General features: G+C 39.6%; 1 protein-coding gene across 4 annotated transcripts in view; it reads right to left on the bottom strand.

Annotated features, from left to right (window-relative positions):
• The window catches only part of cadpsb (Ca2+-dependent activator protein for secretion b), a 72,100-nt gene that overhangs the window by 4,327 nt on the left and 54,539 nt on the right, over window positions 1–13,234 (bottom strand). For 2 of the 4 annotated variants that reach the window (XM_068315116.1, XM_068315114.1), the window contains 11 exons: window positions 11,236–11,342; window positions 8,349–8,378; window positions 5,535–5,691; window positions 5,293–5,434; window positions 4,418–4,579; window positions 2,992–3,147; window positions 2,717–2,864; window positions 2,537–2,611; window positions 1,971–2,054; window positions 1,641–1,673; window positions 1,382–1,489 (listed from right to left, as the gene is read on the bottom strand). In XM_068315116.1, coding sequence (XP_068171217.1) covers window positions 1,382–1,489; window positions 1,641–1,673; window positions 1,971–2,054; window positions 2,537–2,611; window positions 2,717–2,864; window positions 2,992–3,147; window positions 4,418–4,579; window positions 5,293–5,434; window positions 5,535–5,691; window positions 8,349–8,378; window positions 11,236–11,342 — 1,202 coding nt within the window. The remainder of the gene's footprint in view (window positions 1–1,381; window positions 1,490–1,640; window positions 1,674–1,970; window positions 2,055–2,536; window positions 2,612–2,716; window positions 2,865–2,991; window positions 3,148–4,417; window positions 4,580–5,292; window positions 5,435–5,534; window positions 5,692–8,348; window positions 8,379–11,235; window positions 11,343–13,234) is intronic. The other 2 variants (XM_068315117.1, XM_068315115.1) reach the window with 1 other exon arrangement.

The following is a 13,234-nucleotide window of genomic DNA, read 5'->3' on the forward strand; positions in this document are numbered from 1 at the left end:
TTTAAGACAGTGCTCTCTTCACCCCCTAACACACTGGTTACCAACCTGTTTTTGGCTTGTCACCTTTTGTCATACGTTGTCACAACCCATCAACACAAGTTCTGTGATTCTGTGAGCGTGACTGCTCCACTTAAAACTTGCAGGCTGTTGCACTGGCTGTGTGATTTGCATGGCATCAATCATTTACTTGTTCCTCTTCTCCACAACCAAAACAAATTTATTTTCTGACAGAAAACCTTTGTATTTGGATGCTGTCTCAACTACTCTTAGCCTTGGATCTGGCAGGCTTTATACATTTCTGTACAATAGAATTATAAAGTAATTAAAAGTTTTTTCCACAAAGAGAGGCTTATTTGTAAATCAAAACTCATTCTGATTTATTTTTTCAGCTCCAAAGATAGAACAGTGAGAAAAATCCCACCTTCTCTTTGCAAATGTGACTCACTCATTGCCAACTGGAGTAATATTTGTGCAAGATTCAGAGAGTCAGAAAATGTTTAGCCTTAATAGATATATGTTTGTTTGTGATGTCATTATATAAGAGAATTGCAGTAGTTGTACAATATTAAAATACTATGGTGGGCTCCACACTCAAACTGGTGCAACAGCCTGAAGCAAAGCTTTTTCTAGAAAAACATCTGAGAATAAACAAACATCATTTTGTGACTGGTCAAGTCTTACTCTTCTTACTTCTTTACTAAATCATCATCTGAGCCAACACCTTTAACTTGTGACCTCTTAGTGGGGTCTTGAACCCAGGTTGGGAACCACTGCTTTCACAGACCAAGGATATAAGACATGTCAGCCTCTGATTGTGACATCATCACGGCAACTCGGCCCATCCAGCAGGACATCCTTCACCCAGCACCAGCAGTTCACAGACAAACTGTGTGGATGCTCTGCTGTGGATTAAGACCAGGGAGGCTGAGTGTCATGTAATCACCAAGCTGACATGTTTGCATGGAAATATCTAAAAGCGCAGAAAACAGTGGAGAGCTAAAGAAATATACGTAAGTTGGTGTGCTGATAGATGAACACTATGATGGTTCTCTTCTTCCCAGAGAGCACTGCTTCATATAATCCTGTTTTGAAGATGCTTTTATGGACTCTTTGTAAATAAAAGTTTCCTTTTTTTAATACACAAAGGCCCAAAAGCACTGTGGCACACTACAATGCAGAAGGTAGAAGCTAAAGTTCAGATAGAAAAGAGACAGAAAGAGAGCGAAACATCAAGAAGGGAACAGAATGAAAAAAGCCTCTTCTGCCAGGTTGAAATACATTCCCTGGTCTCAAAATGGACTTATCCCTCTCTGCCCTGCTGTTTTGCCACATTTTGGAAGGCCCCTCCCTTCTTGTGAGGAGGAGACGGCATCTTACTTACATCAAATAACCTTTCTATATACACCTCCTCATTGACCTTATCACGGAGCATATCCTGAGAGTGGCGCACAAAGGTCACATAGCCGTCAGCCACATCCATTCCAGGTTTCTGAAAACCAGAGGCAGAACAGCGTTAAAGCTCAGGATAAGCAACACTGTCAGTGAAACATTGTTGGTCATAAACTAAATAATAAAACAAAATTATTTGTTCAACTGTGACTGGTGAATGAGCTGAATGTTTTAGGGATTTCTGCACTTACAGGTACATCCACATACTTAGAGGCGGCTTTCACCTGAAATAAAATTTAAAAAAAAGAATCAAACACAGATTTAGAATGTACATCAAACCATTGTATTATTATTAATATTCAGGTTAGATGTATTTTTAAATTCACTACTACTGGTAATTAACTTTGTAAAACTGAAAGCTATACAGAAACTTTTTTTACATCCTATACAAGGGAAGGTAATTCCTGCCAGAAGTAGTTGGTCAAATACTCTACAGGTTCAAAGACCAGACTGACACTACTGAATAATTCCTTAAAGACCATAAAGCAGTACGGGTGGAATAAAAGGAAGCTTCATCTCACCGTGAAAGACAGGAATGAGGAGAAGAGAGTCCCTTCATCATATCTGGAAATTTTAGCCAACACACCTTCCAGAATGGCAACAAACTGGGAAACGATGCAAAGGAGATGACGACCATTATACAACGCTGCACGCTGAGATCAAACAGGTACTTATACCAAGCATGGATTGTTGTTTGGTTAGAAAGACAAAGAACAGCTGAGGCTCAAGGGATTGACTATTCGCTGTTCTTTGGTCATAAAACAATTAGAAAGATGTACATTTTGATCTGATTATGTTTGCTTAATGACGAATACTAACATTTATTCTGAGGCAAGCTCGGCCATATGCAATTAATTTAAACTTTTATTGAACAGAAACCATAAATGTGAAACTCATGGTGGTCATGAAGCACAAGATTTATCATTATGTCAGGTTTGAGGACTAATCCATCCAGTAGATGTTTCAGCGCTCCAGTCCGACTCATTGTGGTCCCTGCCATGCTGCTCGCTGACACTAGAGGTCATGAGCAGTTCTTTTGCCCTGACATTCTGATAGATTTACAATCACTACCGGTAGAAATTCCCACCTTTCCAACCAAAAGCTGAATCATGTCTTTCACACTTTCTTCAATCAGCTCATCTATGTGGGAGTGGAACTGTTTCTGTAACATATCAGGAATTTTTTGTAACATATCATATAATTTTTTAATCTTCATCAGATAATTTGTTGTTGTGGGTATGATATTATTATTTTGTGACATTCTTACCTCTTGACCAATCTCCATTGCACACAGTTTAGCAGACTGGTCCTTTGCATCTACCATCACATTAAACATGGTGCACAGAGTTGGAGAGATACGGAAATCTGTAGACTTGCTGCTTTTTGCCAGCTTGGACTCAAAGGCCATCCTCGTGCTGTAATGCAACAGAAATATTCAGACACACAGTAAAATAAAATATTCAATAGAGCATTTATTTCTCATTTCATGCCTCTGAGAATCTTTGTTCTTATCGATCTTTTTTTTTACTAATGTAAACACACCGCTTGACGCAGCTCTCAATCATGTTGCTTGACATGAGCTTGATGCGACTCTCTAGGTGTTTGGCAAATTCTTCCTCAGGCCAGTGCAGGTCCCTGATGAAGGTCTGGAGGGCATCCAGCTTCCAGAAGAGGTCCTCTGATGTCCCGGAGCCATTACTGACACACACACACACACACACACACACACACACACACACACACACACACACACACACACACACACACACACACAGAGAAACGCACACAGGTCAGAAGGTCACCCCAAAGAAGCCATGGGGCAGGAGGTGTGGCAGGTGCAGAGGAGAATGCTGTTCTTCCACACCTGAACACAGCCAGACTTGAAGTGACCATAAACTGACTGGTCCATCCAAAATTCTTCATTCCTGTTTGTTCAGGTTTTCCTGGACAGTCAGTGTATGGGTGAACAGGAGCAGGCAGGGTTTATAGTAACACATCAATAACCATCCTGAGGAGTATGGTTATTGATCAGGATGTGACTTGGCCACATGCAGATAAAGTCACTGCAGATACAGCAGCTAATCACACTGTGTCAAGACAAAGGAGGAGAGGGAATGGAGAAGTGAGGGAGGGCTTGTAAAAAATAGCTTTTTTGTTCAAAGCACACACACAAATTGATTTCCCTTCACCACAGGCCCTCTCTCAACATCCATGTCCCCAGGCTGGTGGGGCCCCTAGAAGATTACCAGACAAATCATGCAGACCTTTTAGGACAGCCTGAGTAGAGCTCACTGGGAAAGCAATGCCGGAAAGAATCAGGAGGTAACCGGTATGTAGCAAAGAGTGAATGCCATCTGTGTGGTCTCTGCGCCGTCACCTCCAAATCCAAGCCATCACCTTCCCTCACAATCAGACTACTAGAAGGTGGTTAGATGTGAACTTAAGGCCACGAATGATTTACAGAATAATAAAAAAACATGTCTGGACAGCAACTTTGAGGAGATTCATCTTTGGAGAACAAAGCTCTTAGTTTTCAACTGGGGGACAGGCTGTAACTGCTTTCAGCACAGGAAATGCCAAATAGTGTCAGAACAATAACTTATATTAATAACTGTAAAAGTTCCTTTTGGCCTGTATCTCCACACCTCAGCTCAACAGCATGCACGTTGAGAAAAATGAGAGCATTCCAGACTTGAATTTCTATCAAAGCAGAACCCCAACTACTCTCACGCCTCTCAAGAGTGCTCTTGGCATGAAGATGAATGTAATGATGGAGCATTTACATAAGCAATAATAAAATTTAATTATTTTATAATTTCATTTTATTTAACATTTTATCTCCAGAAGAAATTCTACTAGACTTTAAAAAAAAAAAAATATTTCAATCATCTTTTTGCTGAGGCCATCTTCATACCAAGGCAGTCTCAGTTTGCTTAATGTTTCTAGAGTAAACTAGTTGAATACACACTCAGAGTCATATATAGCAGCCATCCATGACGGGGTAGAAAAGCTAGGCATTTGTGGAAGGTTAACTGATAGTCCTGCTACTGGCACTGGCAGATTTGGTACTTTGGGAATTTGGAGGTTCACATTTGGTAGATTCACATTGGGCAGATTACTTGTTAAACTCCTGCAGAAAAGACAGACAAAAAGAAAAAAGAATCCATAACAGTGGAGTGGGAGCTGCAGAAAGACATGTAACACTTATTATCAAAGTAAAATTAGAACTCGAGTGAAGACAGTAATGAACAGTAACACAACATACAGTATACAAGACAGTCATTGTCAAAGACACTAGAGAGAAAAGAGGGCTGGCGTCTGGATGCACATGTATTGCAAAAAGAATAGAATAAAATCAAAGACCAAGAAAAACCTTTTACCTTGCTTAATAAATTCTAAATATAATCCTTACTACAAAAAAATGCAAAAGCAAAAAATGTGAAAGCCACAGCAAATGAATTCTAAACACCAACATAACAGACTGGAGGCCTTTTTGCTGGCAAAATGTCAAAGCACACATTATGAAGGTTAGTTCACACAACAAAACAAAAACATTACGTGTTGCCCTGACCCCAATGTGTCTGAGAAATTGGTAAGACACATACATTAGTCGAAGACTATTTTCAGAGTAAATAACCTATTTCTTGCGCAGAAAAAAAAAATAGGTTATTCAGCCCACTCTTGGCTTTTTCTTTAAAAGTGAACCTATATGAAGCCCGGGTGAACAATCCAGCTGCTCTCCCAGACTCCTCAGCCTCCACACAGTCAGTCTGTCATCTGAATAGAAAAGCCTTGCATCTCCAACCATCCTGCAGCCTAGCTTGAAAGACGGAGGCTCCTTACTTTACAGGCTCCCAGGACTCTCGTTCAAAGCCCTTGTGAATTGACTGTGAGATAGAGGACTCCATCAAATCCACATATCTAACCACCAGAGGAGCATACAGATCCTGAAGGTGTTTGTGGAACTTTCCATTGCACAGGTGATCTGTGCAAAAGAGAGGCAGTGACAGAAAAATATAAATCTCTTTGTTTATGCATAATAATATCTAAAGTGGTGACAAAACAACAGCAGGACATGTGCTTACAGTCTGTCCGGAGAAAGTCATTGAGCAGCTGGAAGAGGGGGAAGCTGTCCCAGCTCTCAGGGGACTGGATTTCCAGAGCTGCATCCATGTCAATGGCATAAAGGGCCAGGAAGTTTTCAGCGTGCTCCACCATGAGATCTGTCCACCATGCAAATGCCTGGAGAGACAGCATGAGGGACGACGACACAGGTGAACAAGTGCTCCAAGGTAAGAAATGAGATGAAACGCAAAGAAAAAAAAAAGACTAGAGGAAGGAAGGACGGACGGAATAACACGCATAACTGGAGTTCATCAGGAATTAAAGAGATGCCACTAGCTTTGTGTATGCTCTATGAATGAAGGAATAGGTCAACATTTTGGGAGACAGGGTCGTTAATTTATTTGCAGGATGTTAGCACTCACTAGCACTCTGCAAGCTTGGCTTTGTAGGCTACAGCTAGCAATTTCCTTTTCCTGCTGGTCTTTAGGTTAAGCTACATCTAACTAACTTTAAATTAACAGCACACACAAACATCCATCAAGGTAATCAATTTTAACTATGTCCACTGTGCCTAATAACTGCAGTGCCACGATAGATCAACCTTCATAATGTGACTCCTTCAATGTTAAATCATACACCAAGAATATGGAGTCTTATTGGTATATATTATTAGCTTGAAAATGATTTAAAAAAGAAAAATTAAACATCAGAAGGGGACCACATAGTCAAATCTTCAGAATCTTTCAATTTAACAATAAACCGAGCCAACAGATTCAGCTGTGGTTGGTTTAGATTAGATTAGATTAGATTAGATTAGATTAGATTAGATTAGATTAGATTAGATTAGATTAGATTAGATTAGATTAGATTAGATTAGATTAGATAGACCTTTATTAGTCCCATAGTGGGGAAATTCACCTGATTGTGGCTGCATTCTGTAACATTATGATTTAATATCTCACAGTGGCTTATCTAAACATGCTGCTTCACTAGAACTAGTCATCATGTGTTCTGAACACCTCTGAGAGGTTATAGACTGACAATCATCGCCACTAGATGTCAGACTAGAACAGTTCCCATGACAAACTGAAAACACAACTTTCTTGGTGGAGGAACATTCAGATACAAAAGTGGCATAATTTTCTTTACCTCTCAGCAAGAAAGCAAAAATGTTTGCTACCCAAGACGTCAAACTATTCCTTTAAATATAGATTAACTGTTTTGTGTAGTTTCAGGATGTGTATTCATGCCAGTACAGTAGTCATGTTTTTCTCATGGTGCATGTAATCAGATTTACTCATTATGTGCTTTTAAAAGTGTTTCAGGGAAACAAAAAAACCTCTGTCTGTTCCTGTATTATGTGTGTTTTGTGCGTGTGCGTGTGGCACTGGAGAATGAATACACTGCTGTCACTGATTAGTTTTAAGGGAGGAAATAATTGTAAATCAAGTTAATATGGAACAAAAGATTCAACCAGTGCATGTGGAGTAGGAAGGGAGAAATGCTTTTTCATGCAAATGTGGAGCTCCCCGCATGCTTTACTATCAAGCTGATATATGAGGGGATCCACCATTTACATCACTGACAAGCCCACTCGACGCAAATGTGACTCATGCACATCTTCGAATAGGCGTACCAAAGACTGCAGCACACAGCATCTCTTGTGGCGTCTATTCCAATTAGCTAAGTAAGTCTCTGAGATTCAGCCAGGTTTTCCAGCACAGTCAGGACTTCTTTGACAGCAGAAGGGCTGTAGTTGTTCTGCTCACAGTCTTGGTGTGTTTTGTTTTTTTGTGTGTGTATCATTCAGATTAACATGTTGCTAATTCAATCCAAGTTACATTGCATGCTTGATTTTACATGTGTTCATCAACTTTCCCATTTAGATTGACCACCACAGTGGCGGTCCAGACCTTACTTACCTGTCTACCTACCTGCCACCTCCCAATATTAAAAGAAAAGATTAAAAATCTTGACAGTTTTAGAGTTAGAGAAACAGGCAACAAACAAAGCTCCTCTCCATCACATTCAAGGAGAGGGACTCTTACAGTGGACTTAAAGGGAAGGTTTAACGGGTGTGGGTGGTGGGTTAGGGTCACACAAGGGGTCAGCAGGTGGAGTGACCTCCCACCTTTGACAGAAGGACAAATACAGGAGAGCTCTGAGCTCTTGGGAAAATTCAGTGTCCAAGCAGACAAGACTACAGTGCTGTATCTATGCAACCAAGTCAAGGGACCTACTGGACATGCATGGAGCATTATGGGAGTTTCTCATTCAACTGAACTACATACCTCTTTTCCCTGCTCGGACAGTCACCAATCGTATGATAGTGAGTACATAGGAAAATGTAAAGAACAATAATGTCTTTTTGAGGCATTTCTATTAAAGGGGTTTTATACTGTGAATAGACAGCAGAGAGGGATGAAAGAGGAGAAGCTGGAGAAGAAATGCTTGAACAAGTGCCGACTGTGAAATTAATAGTTGAATGGAGGGGAAACAAATGTTTATGGTGAATAAAACTTCAAAAGGTTCACATGGAGCAAACTTTAGGAGCTTTACTGGTTCAGCATGCTTGAAGAGAAAGGAAATCTCTTTATGACCTGATGAACATGCTTTATGATAAAATTATGTTGTGCAAGCTACAGTGCTTTTCCATTCTAAACACGTTTGCGTCCACGTCTATGCCTACAAACCCCACCCCCCACCCCCACCCCTACTATAGCAGCATTGAGCTGGTTCTGTCTAGAAAGGAGCCTGTTGCCATAGTGGCGCACATGCCATACAGGGAGGTCGTGATGAGGACTGGGGAGGAAAAAGAAATAAAAATACTGTACCGATTGATCTCCAGAACTTGTGACTGCCGCCTGTCAAGCATATTCAGAGAGATACAATAAATCTGCTTTATCTGTATATTCTATGATCACACTGGATCACCTACACAACTGCACATTCCCATCATGCGTTCCTATCAGCTCGGTGTTTATAGCAGCAAACTGGATGCAGTAAACTACTGCAGTGGTGGAAAGAAACATTAGTCAGGTAATGGTCATTTTAAGGTGAATTATTTTTGATCTTCCACTGCATTTCAGAAGAGAATATTTACTTTAATTACAACAGGTAAGAGTAATATTTGATTTTTATCTGAAACAGATTTTGAACAAATTATCATTACAGTATACACACACACACACACACATGCACGCACACACACGCACACACACGGACACACACACACACACATACTACCAATCAAGAGTGTGGACACACCTCTTATTCAAAGTCTTCTCTTTTGAAACAAGGTTCATGAAATTATGCAGCAAACAAAAAAAAATGTTTTAGATTCCTCTGAGTACACACTTGTTACGTTGATGACAGCTTTACAAACCCTTGGCCTTCTCTCGGTGAGCTTCATGAGGTCATCGCCTGAAGTGGTTTCCACTAAACAGGTGGTGCGGCAGTATCTCAGTCCACTAATTCCCAGACTGGGGACCAGAAGTTAGTGGTTCAAGACCAGTGTCGGGCAAAAAAAAATGTTTTGAAGTGTCAGCTGACAGTAGGAAGTGTCAGTGCACCGCTGAGGCCCCCTTGAGCAAGGCACTGTCCCCTTTATAAGCTGCCTATTGCAGCACACCATGAAGGAGCTGCCTGCTGCTCTACCCTCCCCCCCACCTGCATGCCTAGAGACCCCCCCCGTGTGTGTGTGTGTGTGTGTGTGTGTGTGTGTGTGTGTGTGTGTGTGTGTGTGTGTGTGTGTGTGCTACAGGTATGTACACAATATATATATATATATATATATATATATATATATATATATATATATATATATATATATATATATATATGCGTGAAACTAATAGCTAAGTGTGCTAGAGTGGATTAATAAATTCCCTACGGGGATCAATATAGTAAATTAAAAAAATTTTAAAATTCAACCCTGGCAAGTTCATTTGATGATTTTTCATCTTCTTCATGGGGTTGAGATCATCAGTTGTGTTGTGTAGAAGTCAGGTAGGTTAAGCAGTTCACAGCCCTATTTGACAACTGTTAGTATGTATATGATGTCAAGAACCAATCAGCTGAATAAAGAGAATTGACATCATCAGGCCTTAACGAACTGAAGGTCGGTTATTCCTGAAAATTTAAAAAACTTTGAACGTATTTCCTTTAAGTGCAGTAATAATAATCATCAAACACTAAGATGAAACTGTCTCACATGAGAACTGACCCAAGAACAGGAGACCAACGGTCGCCTCTGCTGCTGACAAGAAGTTCATCCGAGTCACCAGCCTCAGAAAGCACAAGTTAACAGCAGCTCAGATTAGAGCTCAGAAAAATGTCACAGAGTTCTGGTAGCAGACACATCTCTACATCAACTGTTCAGAGGAGAACGTATGAATCAGGCCTTAATGGTCACATAGAAACAAGGACTAAGGAAAAAAAAACAAGCAGAAGGGATATATTTGGGCTAAGAAACACAAGGAATGGACATTAGTCCAGTGGAAATATGTGCTTTGGTTTGATGTGTCCAAATCTGAGATCTGGTTCTACCCGCTGTGCCTCTGTGCAACACAGAAAAGGTGAACGTTTGGTCTCTACATGCTTGGTTCACACTGTGATGCATGGAGGAGGAGGTGTGATGGTGTGGGGGGGGCTTTGCTGATGACACTGTTGGGGATTTATTCAAAACTTAAGACACATTGAAACAGCATGGCTGCCACAGCATCCTGTAGCGACTTGCCATCACATCTAGTTTGTGTTTATTTGGACAATTGTTCATTTTTCAACAGGATAATGAACTCAAACCAAACCTCCAGATTGTGGTAGGATTATTTGACCAAGAAGGAGTTTGATGGAATGCTGCATCACACCTGGCCTCCAGTGTCACCTGACCTAAACCCAGTCCATGTGGACCTTAGAATGGAAACAAAAGGACTAACGAGTGGACAGCTCCTCTGGAAACTCCTTCAAGACTGTTTTAAAACCATTTCACGACCTCTTGAAGCTCATTGGAAGAAAGACAAGAGTGTGTAAAGCAGTCATTAAAGCAAAGGGCAGTCATGAAGAATCTGTCGTGTGTGTGCATACGTGCATGTGTGTGTGTGTGTGGGGGGGGGTGCATGTGTGTGTTTTTAATGTATTTTCTGTCAAAAAACAATGTTTGGTCTATGCTAATAATTCTTCCAGTTTTTTTAGACATAACATATTTCAACATTGTTTTACTGTTTTGTTTTGTTTTTTTATTGGTTAAATGAAAGACATAACTGCTTTTTCCACCACTGGCTATTTTGTCAGTGTCAAAAGTATGCATAAGCGGTGAGCTACATTGTGCTGGCCTGAATTTCTGCGTTACAGTCCATTCTTCTGCAGTACTTTGAATAAAATATTGGTATTTTCAACTTCTTATATAACAACTCTCTGCTATGAAGTGAGCAGAAGAAGACTAGAAGAAAGAACTGTCATTTCCTTCTAATTTACACTCTCTGCCCAGAAAGAGCACCCTAATTCCATGCAACCATGCTCTGTCAAACACCAATTAGAGCTTTACAAAATTGAATTAATCTTTGAAAGGGTTTTTTTTTTTTTACCCATAGATGAAAGCAGCTTTATTTATAGTCAAATAATAATAGGACTAACTCCCTGTTGTGGGGCGCAGTGAGACAGGAGTCAGAGTACAGAGGGAAAGTGTTCTGAGGAGGAGAGGAGGAGAGGGTTCTCACTCACCTCCGCGTGGTGTTCCTGGTTCTGTTGGAGGACCTCTATGACTAACTCCGCCAGGCGAATTGTTTCCTCCAGCTTTTTGGCAGGTGTGACTAAGCGGCCTACGTTCTCTGAGACAAAAGGATGAGGGTGAGGGATGAGTGGTTAGTCAAGCATAGGTCAGGATTCCAGGGGGGTTTATGACTGTTTCAGGAGAGTCTAAACACAGTGTTTACACTGTGGTATTTACCTACCATACCCCCTTGAAAAAGTAAAGCGTGTTCACATCCAAATGCATTTTGGGTTGCAAGACATAAAACAACAAAACTGATGTGTTGGAAGAGTAACAGGCACAAGAATAGTGGCATTGAGATGGAAGTGCAATGTAGCATCAAAAACATGCATATTGTGAGGCAGTACTGAATAAGCCATCTGTATAAGGAGCTGTTATGTGACATGGTAGAGAAACATTCGATGAGCAGACACTGTAAAAATAGTTCATTACTGCATGACAGTTTTCCATTAAATTAACTTTAAATACAGATTATGTCTTAAACTCCACGTAGCAAATTCAATCCTTTTTTTTTTTAATTTTACACACTGCTTAAAGCAGTTAAAAGTAACACACATAGACCGGTAACCTTGCAGATGTTTCTATATGCAAATTTGATTTTACAATCACATTTGTCAGATAACCTTTTTAACTTCTATGCTTTTCATCACTACATTGAATTTAATCTTTTTACATAGAGTTATGAATGATACAATAAAAGTGAAGAAGCTGAAAGAAAATTAAAATAATCCTGAGAACTGAGGTTATTTCCTAGGACAAATTCAATATCCTGTGAATCCTAAAAAAAATTAAGTTTTATGTATATTTATGCATTTTACACTACTAATTAAGTATACACTATAAATGAAGAATTTCAGCTGTGTCTGAATGAATATTTTTACAGTGCCTCTATTAAGGATTTACTCACTAAAATCTACTGTATGTTGGCTCGCTTTCTTTTGTTTTTTTAAACGGTGGTCTATAATTTGCAAAATCTCCAAATCACTTGCTTGTACCTTTTTCTGACAGAATGATAAGATAAGACAGTTAGATGTCGTGAAATGAAATTACTCAAACAGTGCGTCCATATGAAATGATATGCATGTACTTTGAACGTAGAACTAGACAACTACACAAATCTGAAATAAAAAAGCACACGTATACGTAACTCTACATAAAACATAAGTGGGCTTTACATTGAGGTTCTGCCTCTGGGACTTGTGCTGCTTATGCTATTATTTCACTACATAATACCATCTTCACATATAAAATGTTTCAATCCAAGCCAAAAGGAAGTTTTTATCTATTTTTGGGTCCTGGTTGTGTCACAGATTAAAGTAAGCCTGATTTACTTAGCATGTTAAATCATGTGTTGGGCTTGTTGTTAAGGGAAATCTCAGATAGCTAATGAGATGAGACAGTTTTAAAAGATTTTGACAATTAAAAAAGAAAATTAACACTCGAGTGAGGATGGCATAGATGTGTATAGCAATAACTGTATATCATAATTCTGTGAAGAGGAGTACTAGGATCAGTCTAAATAGAGATTTGAATAATGGTTTTATCTGGATCGGACGCAATCCTGGTCATTGTAGCCTCATCAGGATGCTTAATCCATTACAATCAGAAGAGCTCTAGGATGTCTGCCTTAAATTAATATGTTTTCAAAGACAGAGTACCGATTCCCAATGGGTCTGAGAGCTGTGAAGGATTGAAAAGCTACTTCAGCAGAAAAAAAGAAGTATGAGGCAAAAAAAAAGCTTCTTAACCTTTTTATGTCCCGAGTGATATTTAGTGGAAATTTTGGGTTGTTGGTTGGTCGGTTCATTGGTTGGTTGAATGGCGATGACTGGCTGTACTGCAGGATGGATGTACTGGGGTTTAACTCTTTGTTTATGAACATATTTAATCTATATTTTTATGCATTTTAGTATGTTTAATTACTTTAATGCTTACAGTACATGTATTTAA

The sequence above is a fragment of the Antennarius striatus genome, chromosome 5 (genome assembly GCF_040054535.1).
Source record: "Antennarius striatus isolate MH-2024 chromosome 5, ASM4005453v1, whole genome shotgun sequence".
NCBI classification, from domain to species: domain Eukaryota; kingdom Metazoa; phylum Chordata; class Actinopteri; order Lophiiformes; family Antennariidae; genus Antennarius; species Antennarius striatus.